Below are 16,543 nucleotides of genomic sequence, written 5' to 3' on the forward strand. Positions count from 1 at the left end.
GTGACGGGCGGAGGACGGGCGACGTCTTCGTGTCCACAGCTCCGGGCCAGTGTGAGAATGTGAAATCAATCATATCGCCTGTGATACGGATCCTCACCGACTCACACACACATTGATCGAACCATTGAACCAGCTCATGATTGATTATCTCTACAGAAACATGTCAACACTAATCTGACGACAAACCCGCGTCGATGACGTGGCTCACAAGCTCGATCCAACGTGTCACTTTACGTTTCTACCCTGAAGCTCAACTCCATCCTTCAGGAAGAAAACGAGCAGGTTCTGTTCGTCCAGTTGATACGTTTCAATCTCATTCTGAAGCTGCGTCACATTCTGGTGGAACTTCCCGGCTGTGTGTGTGTGTGTGTGTGTGTGTGTGTGTGTATTCATCATAAGTACCTGGTTACTGCAGATGTTGGCATGATTCAGAAGAGCCGATCTGCAGTACAGGACAACCTGCTCAGGTTCTAGTGTACGATGGAAGAGAGTCCGCTTGATGACGGGAAATCCGTGTGTCTCTAATAGTTTGAATGCAGGAAACGGTGTCCTTCTCACTGGCACCTCTGATCTGTGGCTCTGTTGAATGACCTACGGGGAGCCTCTTTGTCCCCAGGGACGTTGTGTTTACAGGTTTCGTCTCTGTCTTCTGTGCAGGTGGAGCGGGAGATCGCCATTCTGAAGCTCATCGAGCACCCTCACGTCCTGAAGCTGCACGACGTCTACGAGAACAAGAAGTACCTGTGAGTCCCTCATCTTCATCATCATCCTCAGCACTCATCAGGAATTTGTACAGATTTACCATGTTTAGTCCAGGCGAGGTTTCCCCATCAGAAGTTAGCTGGGATTGACCCTGTCTGAAGGACACGCGGTTTGGAGATGGACTGATGGACTAATGGTCCCCAATACATCCGAATAAAACAGTTTGGGGTTTGGTTGAAAAACAACTTCCACATAGAAGAAGAGGTCATCTTTGACCAAAAGACTTCTCTGACCGTCCCGACACGTGTCCTCCTCCTCCCCCTCTCAGGTACCTGGTGTTGGAGCACGTGTCCGGCGGCGAGCTCTTTGACTACCTGGTGAAAAAGGGCCGGCTGACGCCCAAAGAGGCCCGAAAGTTCTTCAGACAGATCATCTCGGCCCTGGACTTCTGCCACAGCCACTCCATATGGTGCGTTCCCCCCGCCGCCACCAGTTGGACGCTCGCTTCCTGTCGTCCTTCAGATGTAAAAAGAAGCTTTTAACCCGTTTCAACCTTTCTGCTTCCTGTCGTGCTTCAGCCACAGAGATCTGAAGCCGGAGAACTTGTTGCTGGACGAGAAGAACAACATCCGTATAGCGGACTTCGGCATGGCGTCTCTGCAGGTCGGGGACAGTCTGCTGGAGACCAGCTGCGGGTGAGTGCGAGTGGAAGTGCCCTGGAGGGGGCCTCTGATCACCTCCATCAGCTGATCGGAGAAGATCTCATCTGACCAGAACTCATTGTGTGATTTGAACCAGTGATGTAAATGAAACGCACCTCAAACTTTCAGTGACACGTGATCAACTCCATGGAAGGTTGTGGAGAAGAACATGAAGATCAGCGGCAAATAAACCAGCTAAACGAGTCATTTAGTTCAAATAAAGTCCAAACATTTACTTTTGTCATATTCTAGAGAGTAAAGATTCATGCAAAGTAGTAAGAAACCAGTTGGATCCGTTATCCAACGAGCTGTCTGACGTTGTGTAACACAATCTCACTGCACACGCACACACACACACGCACATGCACACACACACACACACACACACACACACATGCACAAAGAAATAAAGGCCGTCGGGCAGAGAGAGTTGAGATGATGAGGACGTCCTCTCTCTTTCAGATCTCCTCACTACGCGTGCCCAGAGGTGATCAGGGTGAGTGCCGTCGCTCTGAAAGGATGTTACATCACCCCGTCCCCCCGTCCCCCCGTCCCCGTCCCCCCACACACACTTTAGAAGATCAGCTGTTTGATGTATACACTGTTTCTCCTGAGGACCAAACCAAAGATGCTTCTTTATTCCTCAATTCTTTTCTTACTTTCACTTTGAAAGGGTCTTATTTATAAGTGCAATAAAAGCCTCCCCCCCCCCCCTCTCTTCCAGGGGGAGAAGTACGATGGGAGGAAGGCGGATGCGTGGAGTTGTGGAGTCATCCTGTTTGCACTTTTAGTGGTGAGTTGGCAAACAAGCGACCTGCTTCTTGTTCTTTAGTAGAGTGGTTACATGTTCATACGTGGTCATACGTGTTCATACGCGTTCATACACGTTCACACGTATTCACACACGTTCATACATGTACATACATGTTCATACATGTTGATACATGTTCCTCCATCATGACTCGTCCTCATGTTAAATGATCGGCCGGTCGTCTTCGGTCTCTGTGTCCTGGGGACTTCTACATACACAGTTATAAATATTATAATTGTAACAATGTGGATTTATTGAACTTAACTGAAGTCAAGCTGTGGAAATAAGTTACCAGGAGTTACACAAGTGATCAAATGGAGGAAAGTAATTTAATAAGATATATGAAACAAACTAGATACTAATGAATCAGCATGTTGTCATGTGCAGAACAGAATGCATGCTGGGAAGCGCATTTAGTGAGCCGTGCGACTACGTGTGCGCACTACACACACACACAACACACACACACACACACACACACACACACAACACACACACACCTCGTCGTTGTTGCCTTGATTGAGACGGAGCAGCAGCATCAGGAGATTCATCTCCTCCACTCAGCCGACCATCTGCCTCCTTTAACCCAACGAGCCGTTGGCACGGCAACAGATTTCATTGTTTTACGAGTGAATGTAGATATTTACTGCAGATTCTTCACGATGAGCTTTAATGATCTTTAATGTTCCTCTGAATCAAAACTTTGCAGCCGGTTTGGTTGAGCAGCGCGGGTTCATGGGAGTTGTAGTTTTTATCCTTCACAATGTCACAATAAACAATAAGTGAACTGAACGGATACATCATCATGGCTTCTCCACTCACCTCGTCTCCTGGTCTCCTTGTGTCCTGGTCTCCTTGTGTCCTGGTCTCCTGGTCTCCTCCAGGGCGCTCTGCCGTTCGACGACGACAACCTGAGGAACCTGCTGGAGAAGGTGAAGCTGGGAGTTTTCCACATGCCTCACTTCATTCCTCCGGAGTGTCAGAACCTGCTGAAGGGGATGATCGAGGTGGACGCCGGCAAGAGGTTCACGGTAAGCCCCTCCCCCTTGGGAAGCCAGCGGCACCGCCATTCGTCCCAGGAAGTTAGAACCTCCCACAAATAACAGGCTGTGTTTTCATAATGTGTTTGCACGTCTTATGAATGAGAAAGGTTTGGCCAATAAGCGGCTTCGAAAACACCAAAGCATGATGTGAACATCTGGATGGACGAACACTCCTCCTTTGTATTACGCCGTAACGATCATGTGACTTTATTTCTATTTAACGCTTCTCTCCTCTTCTTGTGTTGCAGTTAGAGCAGATCCAGAAGCACACGTGGTACCTGTAAGTACTGTGTGCGTGTGTGCGTGTGTGTGTGTGTGTGTGCGTGTGTGTGCATGCGTGTGTGTGTGTGTGGAGTGTAGAGAGTACGCGGCGTCTGTGATGGTCAGCGATCAGAACCGACTCGTCCTCAACGGGCTTCTGATGGAGAGTCGCACCAACCAAGGGTTTATATTCTTAAACGGGATTACATGACGGTTTGACTGTTACACCGTAACAATATGAAAATCATAACTCTCTGAAATCAACATTTTTCTGTGTTAAATGTGATTCTGTGGCACTAAAACCTTAAACGCTGATCCAAACAAGGATCCAGTACTAACTTTGAACGCACAGCCGTAGCCGGTCTTTGTGGCACAGATTGTGTAGGTGAGGTCGACGTTGTCGTGGTGGAATCGTCCCCTGAGACCATGAACTCGTGTTTACTGAGGGAGTTAATGAAGAGAGTACAGTCATTTCCTCATAGACGTCTATGGGAGCAGAGGAGTCGCCCCCTGCTGGTCACTACGCAGAATGCAGCTTTAACACGTGGATCTGTGACCTCACCTTAAAGAACCAGTTGTTGTCCTGGATGGTTTCCCAGAATACAGTTGACGATCTCAGTCAAAAGCCAGCTCTCTGTGACTGTAGTCCAGATGTGCTGTTTGAGCTGCCGTGACTTCAGATCCAGATGTGTGCGTCGGTGTTGCAGAGCTGGTAAGAACGAGCCGGAGCCGGAGCAGCCGGTGCCCAGGAAGGTGGCCATCAGGAGTCTGGCTGCAGCCGAGGAGATCGACCCCGACGTCCTGGAGAGCATGCACTCTCTGGGCTGCTTCCGGGACAAGGAGAAGCTGAGCAAGGACCTGCTGTCTGAGGAGTGAGCGCCCGCTTGATGAATCCTTTTGTTTAACGTGTCGGGTGAGCATCTCAACCAATGAGCTCGCCTCCTTCCAGAGAAAACCAGGAGAAGATGATCTACTTCCTGCTGCTGGACCGCAAGGAGAGGTACCCGAGCCAAGAGGACCAGAACCTGCCGCCTCGCAGCGAGATCGGTGAGCGGAGCTCAACTCTACTGCTAACATGCTAAGCTAAGAGGCCTACATGTTAGCACTACCTGTGCTTTGTTAATGTGTTAGCATGGGGGCGTGGCCTTTAGCTCAAAGCCCCACTGTGGGTTAGACAGTAGACTGTGGAGAACCAGAGGACGGTTCCCCTGACTTGCCCTTTGACCTCAGCGGACCCGCCCAGGAAGCGCGTGGACTCGCCCATGCTGAGCCGCCACGGCAAGCGGCGGCCAGAGAGGAAGTCCATGGAGGTGCTGTGCGTGACGGAGGGGGGGTCTCCGGTACCGGTGAGACGGGCCATCGACATGGCGACCCACGGCCAGAGGTGAGAGACGGAGGCAGAGTGGGGGGGGGGGGGGGGTAGAATAAAATGGAGGAGCATGAAGATCAAAGGATAGATGTTCCTGCATAATGTGGCTCATGGTGCCATCATCTACTACTACATCATCTACCATCTCCATCATCTACTGCTACATCATCTACCATCTCCATCATCTACTACTACATCATCAACCTCTACATCATCTACCATCTCCATCATCTACTACTACATCATCTACCATCTCCATCATCTACTACTACATCATCTACCATCTCCATCATCTACCATCTCCATCATCTACTACTACATCATCTACTACTACATCATCTACCATCTCCAACATCTACTACTACATCATCCACCATCTCCATCATCTACTACTACATCATCTTACCATCTCCAGCATCTACCATCTCCAACATCTACTACTACATCATCCACCATCTCCATCATCTACTACTACATCATCTTACCATCTCCAACATCTACCATCTCCATCATCTACTACTACATCATCTACCATCTCCAACATCTACTACTACATCATCAACCATTTCCAGTCATTCGTTTACCTCATGGTCCAGGTTCACTCCTGTGATGTTCTGAGCATGAAGCCGGCGCTCCTGTTTCTCCTCCTTCTGGTGTAGATATGTAGTAAATATTTGTTTTCTGATGCATGCTCAACATTTAGGATCCCCCTTTTGTGACGACCTTTTCTGTCTGTCTCTTGGTTTTTCTGTCTGACCCCCCCCCCCTTTTTTATAGCAAATCTGTTTTCAGTAAAAGCTTGGATATCACAAACGCTAACTGCAGCAAGGAGGAAAGGTATTGGTCGCCTCCGATTCCTGTTTGTCTGTCGTGTCTGTTTCTACAATCAGATCACTTTCTGTCTCCGTCTCTCACTTTTAAATGTGCAAGTTAAGTCTTTTTCAAAAGCAACGGCCGACACGAAGCGACTAAATCAGAGCTTCTGACATCGCCTCAATGACCCGTGTGTAATTATTAATATTATAACTTACTTACCTACGATGTGTTTTGATCCGACCGAGACATCAACATTCAACTTGAAGACAAATTAAAGCGTAAAGCAGAGAAAGAAGGGTCTGTATTTTCAGGCCTCATCTCCTTCCTCTCCTTCACCTCCTTTCTCGCTTTCCTTTCCTTCCTTTCCTTCCTCTCCATCCTTCCCTTGACCCTCCAGGGCAGAACTTTTTTTTTCTCCACTCCCCATTTTCAGTGTGTGTGCGTGTGTTTGTGTGTGTGTTGTGTCGGTGAAGCTGTGTGTCGGTGACCTCGTGCCGGGTAGACGGGTGGAGAAGGATGGAAAAGGGTGTAGATTAGCAAACATTAATTGGAGCACCAACCGGAGAAATAAAGGTTTTCGCCGGATTCTCCTGTTGTCTGTCTCGCTCATCGACTAACGGGGGAGTATTTAAGGGGGTGGGGGGGGGGGGGGTGAGGGGGGGTCTGTGAGAAGAAGGTTACTGCTTCTCTAACTAACGATGAGCCCAGAGGAGTTAATGAGCCGCTGAGCTCCTCTTCATCTTCAGCAGACACGGCTTGCTATGCCACGATTAGCACAATGCTAACGAAACGGGACTAGGCCACGATCAGCTTCTTCTAGGAGCGGTGACGGTAATTTAAGAGTCCGATCCTTCCAAGGCTTCCCACGGTGGAAATGAAGGTGTGAAGGTCTGAGTCTCCATTCAGTAGATTAAAAGCTAGTCGTGTGAAATAGAATCTGTTGAGCTCCGTTAAAAACACACGAAAGAGCCTCATCGCTGCCTTCTAAAACTGACAAAGGGAAGCAAAACTGAACCACACAGAACCACAAATCATTTGTTATTTTAAATGATGGTGACAACAAAGACATATAATGCGTAGAATCAAGTATTTAAAGGTGCAGCAGCTCCTCAGAATGGTTGTTCATTAGCGGCTCATTAGCATGCTAACTCCTGGATGAAACTCTTCCTTTCACATTCTGTGTACAGCCTTCTTTCACTTGTGTAATGATTTAAACTCAGACTTTCAACTGGGATTTGTTTACCCAGGACAATAATGACTTAACGTAGGAACAGACGAAGGAGCGAAGACATGAATTGTATCACAATCTTTTTAACGTTTCTATCGTCTCCACATTTAGAAACTAAAGACAAACTACAAAGATTCCAATCAAAGCGACTGGACCACTGAGGAGCTCATGAAAACAGTCCAGAGACATGCTTCATTAGCCTGGAACACGCAACGCTTCAACCACACACGCTTCAACCACACACGCTTCAACCACACACGCAACGCTTCAACCACACACGCTTCAACCACACACGCAACGCTTCAACCACACACGCTTCAACCACACACGCAAAGCTTCAACAACATACGTAACACTTCAACAACACGCTTCAACCACACACGCTTCAACCACACACGGTGGAAATGAATAAATAAATAACAAAGCAGAAATAATAATCAAAAGGAACAAAATGGCCGCCATCACCAGTGAAATAAAAGACTACGCAGCTTTGAGAGCTAATTTAACGCCAGTGAATCCTCTTTCCCTTTGTGTGTGTGTGTGTGTGTGTGTGTGTGTGTGTGTGTGTGTGTGTGTGTGAGAGAGAGAGAGACAGTGTGTGAAGCTTATTTAAATATGATTTACTGTTTTCATTTTTCACTTCCAACAAAGCCAAATTGTTTATGGGCAATTAAATCCCAAAGTCTGTGACATCAGCAGCCCTGGTATGGGTACTGCTTAGTGTGTGTGTGTGTGTGTGTGTGTGTGTGTGTGTGTGTGTGTGTAAAGGGCAATCCAGACAGAGATGTGAGAGAGGAGGACGAAAAGTTAATGATACGTAAATGAAAAATGGAAAAACAGGAGAAGAGAAACGAAATGATGCTAATGAATTTTGTGTGTGTGTGTGTGTGTGTGTGTGTGTGTGTTTGTGTAATGCTGACGTGTCTGACCTACGAATCAAACGCCAGCATGTTGTTTGTGTTTGAGTGTTAGCTAATGCTAACAGCTACCACATCCGATGCTGTTAGATCAATCAGCTCAGGCTCCAATAACAATGACGATAATGAAACATCTAAGACCTGATGGGACGTCCCACTGAGGGACCAAGTCACAGTCCTCCAATCACAGCGGCTCCTGTGTGTGTGGTTTGGCTTCATTATGCAGTGTGTGTGTGTGTGTGTGTGTGAGTACTGACTCCCTCCTTGTGTGTGTGTGTGTGTGTGTGTGTGTGTGCAGATCGCGATCGATCAGTGGAGCGTCCTCCGGTCTGTCCACCAGTCCTCTCAGCAGTCCCAGGGTAAGTGTCCGGTCCGTCCCCCCACACGCTTGTGCGGTTTTGGTGATTTTTACCCAAAATGCACCTCACTGGTTTGCTGGTCACGCTCACCTCTGGACATGGAGCTGGAAAGACAACGCTAACACGCTATGCTACGTAGCGACTAGTGCTGGGGTCCCGTTCCCACCAAACACCCCTCAAGACCCCCGTTAGTGCCGCACCCTGCTGTGCTAATTCACACGAGTCGCCATTTCATCAACAACCGCTCAATCTTTTTATTGTTCTTTTTCATTGTGATGACTGAACAAATAGTCTTTATTGAGCACCAACACAAAATCCTAATATCTTATATATCTTCTTATTATGACTATTTGTTTACATACAATAATAAGGAAATGTGGGTTATTATTTTAATTAGGTGGCTTTTTTTAGAAAATCCTCCAGATGAGAGAAACAATTCTCATCCTCACAGAATAAAGAGCAACAAGGTCAAAGTGGACGGTTTTCACCCAGGAGACCTGGTGGAACTTAACAATCACTACAATTTAATGTTTTAAAGAAGTGTGTGAAGTTGAGGCTGAGGTTCTTTAAAGGACATTTCTATTCAGACTTCTTGCTATTGTGTCGAGGGATCTTCACAACAAGTTCATGTGCTGAGGTTCCTCTCCGGACGAAGCCACGCGAGGTCAAACACGAACCGGCAGCTTCAGATGGAGTCGGCGTTTTGCAGTGCTCACTCAAACTGATATGGATCACTGTAGGTGTCTAAGAGCAGAACGTTGACTCCATTCTACTGTAGTAAATCTGTGGAGAAGAATGATAAATGGACTGTACTTGTATATCCCTGTTCTAGTCTTTTCTAACGCTACATGACATCATTCACCCCTTCACACGCTGATGACAGGAGAACCACACACAGTGACACCTGTCCATCAGTCACTAACATCCACACTGTAGTCGCAGCTACAGGAGCCACGTTGGGTTAAGTGTCTTGCCCAAGGACACATGGACATGCGGGATCGAACCGACAACCCTCTGACTGGAGGACGACCTGCTCCCCACTCACTCACAGTCTATGAGGACCTCATAGAACCTCATAGAACCTCACACTGACTCTTTGTCTAGAAGGTTGCAGCTGTTTGTACAAGTGTTTGCTGCATGAGGCCCTTTGTGATTAAGAGAAGACGGTTTAGGACTCACACTCACACTCACACACACACACACACACACACACACACACACACTCTGGGTTGAGACGGGGTCTGTGGCTCCGGGTGGAGCTGGACTCTGCTGGTGCCACGTGGTTCCGATCCGTCTCTATCGGCGCTCATTCATTCCATCGAGCATTAGCGCCGCGCATGGAACGGGGCTAAGTCCGTTAGCTTGTTGAGCTGCGTGACTCGCGGGTGATTTGGGGATGCACCGACGTAACCGCCGGTAACCGTGGAGACGGCCTGTGAGCCGGTGTAGGAAAAATGTAAAAAAGAAATAAAATACACGCAACATATATTCACAAATACATTCATTTACATACATTTTCTTTCATTTTTTATATTTATCTTCACCATTAGTAATAACTAGTTGTTAAAAAAGGTTTTTATTTATGTTATTTAAAATAAATTTACAACAATAATTCAATAATTTTGTAATAAAATATAAAAAGAAAAAGAAACAGTAACCTTTGCGTATCAGACAACAAGACGACACGTGGGAGCAAACAGAACTCATAGACTCGAGACCAATGAGACAGGAAGCGGTTCAGACTCGGTGCATCCCGCCTCTTAATGCTCCGCGCTGCCTCCTGATTGGCTGACCACTTTGCTAATCGCATGTTCTGTTTTTTCTTTCTTTCTTGCACTCTCACCACTTCCTGCCTGCTCCACCTCTCCACGCATCCGCCACGCCGCTTTCACAACCAAACAATCCTGCTGTGCTTTTGTTTTGTTCATGGGAACACGTGGCGTTCCTCTGGCTTTCTCATTGGCTGCCGCCACGTGTCACGGTGCATGGCCAATCGCAGCCCACCCGGCGGTTCTTCATCCCCCCCCAGTCCCCCAACCTGTGTCAGTCCCCCAACTGCAGCCCCACCCACTCCCCCGAGGCCCGCCTCAACGGGGTGGGGCCGCGCACGCCCAACTCCCACCAGCCAAAGATGGGGTCCCCCCTCATGCACCCCCGCACGCAGACCCTCCCCGCCAAGCCCAAGGTGTCTGAGAAGCCCCTGCAGACTGCCCGGTCCAACCCGCTCCCCAACACCGCCCAGAGCCCCACCAACCCCAAATCTGAGCCCTCCACGCCCTGCCAGCCGCCCGGCGTCCCCAACAGCCCCCGGGTGAGACGCCACCCCCCCCTCACCGTCCCCCCAAAGCTCTCCATCGCGCTCTCCCCCGTGCCCCCTATGTCGCCCCGCCGCCGGCACCACCACCCCCACCCTGACCACAACGGCAAATGTGTCCCCATCACGCAGGTGACCCCCCATCCCTCCCCCAGAGGAAGCCCCCTCCCCACCCCCAAAGGCACCCCGGTGCACACGCCCAAGCACAGCCCCGCCGGCACGCCCAGCCCGACGCCGCCCCCCAGCCCGTCCATCGGCGGGATGCCCTGGAGGACGCGCCTCAACTCCATCAAGAACAGCTTCCTGGGCTCGCCGCGCTTCCACCGCAGGAAGATGCAAGGTGAGATATTTTCAGATTAAAAGACTCCCGTTATCTCTCAGCGTGTCAGCGATGAGACCAGATTACTCACCGGGTGAACGTCCACAATCACTCCTGCTTTCATTCTTTTATTACATTCATTTTTTGACCTTCATCGTCATGTGAAATAATTATTGTTGCAACATTCCGTCTCCCAACGAGTTCATGATATTCAGGAAATATTTCATTGTTAAAATAATGGAGGGAAAAAAAGATAGAGGACAACCCATGTGACCTTTGACCTCTTACCTCCACAGTTCCCACCCAGGAGGACATGTCCAGCCTCACCCCGGACTCTTCTCCAGAGTGAGTCACGTCTTCTCCTCAGAACCAGTGTCCTCCCTTTCCTCTCCTCCCTTTTCTCACCTCCCTTTCCTCACCTCCCCCCACTCACCTCCTTCTCCTCTCCTCCCCCCACTCACCTCCTTCTCCTCTCCTCCCTCCACTCACCTCCTTCTCCTCTCCTCCCTCCACTCACCTCCCTCTGCTCTCCTCCCTTTTCTCTCCTCCCTTTCCTCTCCTCCCTCTGCTCTCCCTTTCCTCTCCTCCTTTTCCTCTCCTCCCTTTCCTCACCGCCTTCTCCTCTCCTCCTTTTCCTCACCTCCTTCTGCTCTCCTCCCTCCACTCACCTCCTTCTGCTCTCCTCCCTCCACTCACCTCCTTCTGCTCTCCTCCCTCCACTCACCTCCTTCTGCTCTCCTCCCTGCAGACTGGCCAAGAAGTCGTGGTTTGGTAACTTCATCAACCTGGAGAAGGAGGAGCAGATCTTCATCGTGATCAGAGACAAACCTCTGAGCTCCATCAAGGCGGACATCGTCCACGCCTTCCTCTCCGTACGCGCTTCTTTATCAACAGATGAGGAGAATGTTTGTGTGCATTATGGGAATATAAGGTGTCTGTCTGCTGTTAATGCCCCGTCCCCCCCTAACCCCCCTCAGATCCCCAGTCTGAGCCACAGCGTCGTCTCTCAGACGAGCTTCCGGGCCGAGTACAAGTCCACGGCCGGCCCCACGGTGTTCCAGAAGCCCGTCAAGTTCCAGGTGGACATCACCTACACGGAGAGCACCAGCGCCACCAAGGACAACGGCATCTACTCTGTCACCTTCACCTTGCTGTCGGGTGAGTTGCTAGGCAACGGGGCAGAAGTCTTCTTCAGTACTTCAGAACCATCGAGCATGTTTCTCTCTGCAGGTCCGAGCCGGCGGTTCAAGCGCGTGGTGGAGACCATCCAGGCCCAGCTGCTGAGCTCCGACCAGCCCGGCATGCAGCCGCAGATATCTGGTTAGTGGAGCCCCCACCTGCCTAAACCCCCCCCCTCCTCACCCCCTCACCTCCTCCCGGCATCCTGGCACCTCACAGCTCAGCCACCGCGGCCTCGGACACCCGGCGCTCGGCTCACCGCTTTAGCACACGGCATCTCCACGTGCATGCCCCTCCCACATGCCACATGCCACATGGCATGGCGTGCACACACACACACACACACACGGGTCAGCGGGCTCGAGTTGTGCGTTCACGTCGCTGGTTACAGAGAGCTGCTCGTCCTCCAGCGTCTGACTCAGCAGAAAAACCTCCGCCAGGAAAACGGATGTTTAAAAGTAAATCAGAGACTTAAAGCGGGACAACCCGGGACAACCCGGGACAACCCGAGCACGTGTCGCGCTGCCTCTCGATAGACGGAAGACAAGAGAGAGAGTGACTATGTGTCCCAGCTGTCCGTCTTCTGTCCCTGTGGTTATTCACTTGATAACGGCTCCCTCTGGTGGTGGTGAAGAGCAACTACGACACGCACACAAGCTGGTGACCTACGTGTTACTGGGAGAGAACCAGTGCCCTGCTCGGCTCCCACTGAGGGACACCACAGTCTGCCGTCTCTGAACCGACAGTTTGGATTCTTTCATTTGTTTTTGATTCACAGACTTTAAATCCAACGGCTTCAATAACAGAAGAATAATTACAACAATGAGGTTTTGTAGTGATTCTGTTCGTCATAAGCAGACGGTTTCTAATGTGACGAATAAGAATCACCTCTCAGTATAGATGTAAAACTAAGGCCTCCGTTGACTGAGCTAACCGCGCTAGCTGAGCTAGCCAGGCTAAAGCTGTGCTAGCCAGGCTAAAGCTGCTAGCGCACAGCAGCTCGTCTCCAGAGATCCAAACTACCGGTCAGAAGCAGCGGCCCCGACGGGACCGTTATCAGGCGCCGTTCGCCCCCCTCAGCCCCCCCCCCCCCTCCAGATGTGCAGATAACCCACATCTGTCTCTCTCTCTCTCTCTACGTCTTTGTTCTCCACCCCTCTCCCCCCTCCACCCGCTTCCTGTCATCCACAGCTTCACTCTGTCAATGACCTGCATGCCGAATGCAAAACACACACACACACACACACACACATCCCCCGACCCGGGACTGTGTGTGTGTGTGTGAGTGTGTGTGTGTGTGTGTGTGTGTGTGTGTGTGTGTGTGCGTGTGTGTCTGCATGCTGATGGTTGCCACACGGCTCCTGGACACGTATCTAAAACCACAGAAACACTAAATATCCGAGAAGCAGAAAGTCAGCGTGCTGACGAAGAGGAGCGACGGTAAGTGGGATGAAGGACAAACCGTGTGGCGTGTCGTGACGTGTTGCTGGAGAAGCGAGCAGGTGTTGGATGTTGTCCTGATGGTTGTTGTCATGACGGAGAGCTAACGGGAGCCTTTGGGGTCACGATGTGGAGAAACCATGGAGAGGACCACGATCCACCAGATGGACATCATGATGTGTTGAAGACTCACGTTTACAATGTTTACTGAGGGAAGTAGAGTCATTTCCTCATAGACGTCTATGGGAGCAGAGGAGTCGCCCCCTGCTGGTCACTACAGAGAAGTAGAGTCATTTCCTCATAGACGTCTATGGGAGCAGAGGAGTCGCCCCCTGCTGGTCACTACAGAGAAGTAGAGTCATTTCCTCATAGACGTCTATGGGAGCAGAGGAGTCGCCCCCTGCTGGTCACTACAGAGAAGTAGAGTCATTTCCTCATAGACGTCTATGGGAGCAGAGGAGTCGCCCCCTGCTGGTCACTACAGAGAAGTAGAGTCATTTCCTCATAGACGTCTATGGGAGCAGAGGAGTCGCCCCCTGCTGGTCACTACAGAGAAGTAGAGTCATTTCCTCATAGACGTCTATGGGAGCAGAGGAGTCGCCCCCTGCTGGTCACTACACAGAATGCAGCTTTAACTCGTCGACCAACAGACACAAAATGTGACAGTAAACAGTGAAATCTGGTTTAATGAGACTAAACTAGTTTAGTGTGGAGAGAGCGAATGTGCTCCTTCTCGTCTCCTAAAAGCCTCTAGTTTCTCCTGCGTGAACCCTGAACGTTCTCCCGTTAGCTCGCACGGAGGAACCGAGACTCCGAGGCCGTCGATGACGTCACACTCAAACCTTCAGTCGGTCATAAGACACGAAGACGTAAACGTCTCCTTTCCTCTGGCTGCACCCCTCCTCCCATCCTGCATCCCCTCCTCCTGCTCTCCTTCACGTGGACCATTGCTCATGTGTTGTTTGTTCTCTCTCTCTTTTCTTCCCGTTGTGTAGGCAGCCCCTTGAGTAACTTCTTTGACGTAATTAAACAGCTCTTTTCAGACGAGAAGAACGTCCAAGCGTCCCACCCCCCCGGCCCCCCCTCCACGCCTAGCCCCCCTGCCGCCAAGCATGCCCCCGGCAGCCCCCCTGCCCAATGTGACTCTAAGTGCCCCCCCGGCAGAGACAAAACAAAGATGGCCGCCAGCGCCCGGACGGCGGAGCAGCCTTGAGGGGCGCACGAGTAGGGAGACTGGATCCGTGTTTTAGCATAAGTAGCTAATGTAGCCTCCCCCCCTCCCCCTCCCCCTGTCCCTGTCCCTCTCGCCTGTGTCCTCGGGGGGGGGGGGGGTGTCTCTCTGTTGGGTTGGGTGTGTGTCCTCGTGTGTGATGGCTTGACTTGTCTCTGCCACCAGGATTCATCCATAATAGCTATTAACCTCGGCGCGGCGGCTCCAGACCGGGCCGAAGAAAAGACCCCCCCCCCCCGATCAGCACCGCGCCCCAACGCAGAGACGTCTCGCAGGAGTTGTAAAAAAGAAATGAACAAAAGCCTTAAGACAGTGATGTTTGTCCACACGCGCCTCCTCCCTCCCCCCACGTCCTCAAAGAAAGACACACTGTAGGACCTCCTGCCCATGACAGGACCTCCTCCTCCTCCTCCTCCTCCTCCTTCTTCTGCTTCTTCTGGAGGAGACGGACGCACGCTGGCCGGATTGTATTTCTCTTTTTTTATGGATTTCTGAGACGTTTCTTTTAAAAAGGGGCGGGAGGTTTTGGCCGTTTGGCGGGAAGCTGATGAATAAATGAACGATCTGCTGTTCAGATCGAATGATGTTCTGTGTGTAAAGAGTCGTAGTCGTGACATTATGTTTTCTAGAACCGTTTCTTCTGCTCATGTTTGTTTCTTCCCGCGGCGGCTTCGGTCACGCCGGCGTTTAAGAGAGCGGCAAAATGATCCCGGTGACATCGGCTCGCTAGCATAGCGTAGCTTGTTAGCTTGGCTCCATTAACATCTGTGTCTTTTGCTCCGAAGCTTCTTTTTTCTTTCTATCATGTGTCTATTTATATCTTTATATATCTATAAAAAGAGCATATACACATATTTATATATACATATATAAATATGTGTGTATATGCCCATGTATCCATATATAGATACATAGACGCGTGTTAGCAGTTAGCATGTTAGCTCATTTTGCCGCTCCACTTCCTGGTGTGACCGAGCTCAGCGGGGAAATTTCCTTCTGCACTTTTGACCCGTGTGTCAGATTCTGGGTTCAGTTGCGTAACTTCTTTTAATTTATTTTTAGTTCTACAATATTGAACTGTTGTGTATATTTTTGTACTTTACTGTATTTTTGCCATTTCCTTTGATGTTAATTTATGCTCAGTTATTTATACAAACGATGTAGAGAATGTTTCAAATTATTTAAGGGTATTTTTGTCACGTTAAGTTATCTGAACACCGAAGAAACATCGGCCACCCCGAGCGAGAGAAACCTGTAATATACGTTTTGTAAAATGATTTACCGTAATATAAGAATGTAGACGTAGACCCCCGCCCCCCCATCCTGTGTACGAAGACGCTCATTCTTTAAATAACCAGTTTATTTAAAAATCAAGGGGAGTCGTCTTTGCTTTGACCTTTGACCCCGTACGCTTCTTTGCATGTTCAGCCTTTGTCTTTTCTTTGCATGTCGTCGCTGGAATCGTTTCCCTTTTTCTCTTTGTGCTTTTCTTTCAATTTGCCTTTTTGGTTTCTTCATCACATTTGAGTTCCTTCCTGTCACCGGGCAACGCGTCCTCTCAGAGGGGGGTCTCCGGCGGGGGGGTCTCCGGCGGGGGGGCGTAGGAGAGACAAATTAAAGCAATACCGTCCATTGTTCATTGTTTGCTTTCCCTCTTTTTTCTGTCGGGGGGAATCACACAGAACGGGTTCCGTGCAGGTCTCCCCCCCCTCCCCCCTCGTGATGTTACTGTGAACAACTTCAGTGCTAAAGGAAATAAATCTGTTTGACTTTGGAGCCGCGTCCTGTTTTTAAACCGCCTGTGTGAAGCCACGCCCACTTCCTGTTTGCACTAGACGTGTATGTCGACTGTT

At 49.9% G+C, this 16,543-nt stretch overlaps 1 protein-coding gene across 7 annotated transcripts in view; it reads left to right on the plus strand.

Annotated features, from left to right (window-relative positions):
• LOC120809431 (serine/threonine-protein kinase BRSK2-like) overlaps nt 1-16,464 on the plus strand; it is a 44,416-nt gene extending 27,952 nt beyond the window's left edge. The window contains exons 3-20 of one of the 7 annotated variants that reach the window (XM_078086053.1): nt 658-743; nt 1,031-1,171; nt 1,281-1,397; nt 1,866-1,899; nt 2,128-2,196; nt 3,099-3,245; nt 3,506-3,537; nt 4,226-4,390; nt 4,468-4,565; nt 4,749-4,902; nt 5,665-5,724; nt 8,147-8,207; nt 10,207-10,861; nt 11,137-11,185; nt 11,589-11,712; nt 11,818-11,998; nt 12,071-12,160; nt 14,455-16,464. In XM_078086053.1, the coding sequence (XP_077942179.1) occupies nt 658-743; nt 1,031-1,171; nt 1,281-1,397; nt 1,866-1,899; nt 2,128-2,196; nt 3,099-3,245; nt 3,506-3,537; nt 4,226-4,390; nt 4,468-4,565; nt 4,749-4,902; nt 5,665-5,724; nt 8,147-8,207; nt 10,207-10,861; nt 11,137-11,185; nt 11,589-11,712; nt 11,818-11,998; nt 12,071-12,160; nt 14,455-14,672 (2,481 nt within the window). In that variant the 3' untranslated portion in view covers nt 14,673-16,464. The remainder of the gene's footprint in view (nt 1-657; nt 744-1,030; nt 1,172-1,280; nt 1,398-1,865; nt 1,900-2,127; nt 2,197-3,098; nt 3,246-3,505; nt 3,538-4,225; nt 4,391-4,467; nt 4,566-4,748; nt 4,903-5,664; nt 5,725-8,146; nt 8,208-10,206; nt 10,862-11,136; nt 11,186-11,588; nt 11,713-11,817; nt 11,999-12,070; nt 12,161-14,454) is intronic. The other 6 variants (XM_078086055.1, XM_078086057.1, XM_078086054.1 and 3 more) reach the window with 6 other exon arrangements.
• Nucleotides 16,465-16,543: the final 79 nt, after the last annotated feature.

The sequence above is a fragment of the Gasterosteus aculeatus genome, chromosome 12 (genome assembly GCF_964276395.1).
Source record: "Gasterosteus aculeatus chromosome 12, fGasAcu3.hap1.1, whole genome shotgun sequence".
NCBI lineage: Eukaryota > Metazoa > Chordata > Actinopteri > Perciformes > Gasterosteidae > Gasterosteus > Gasterosteus aculeatus.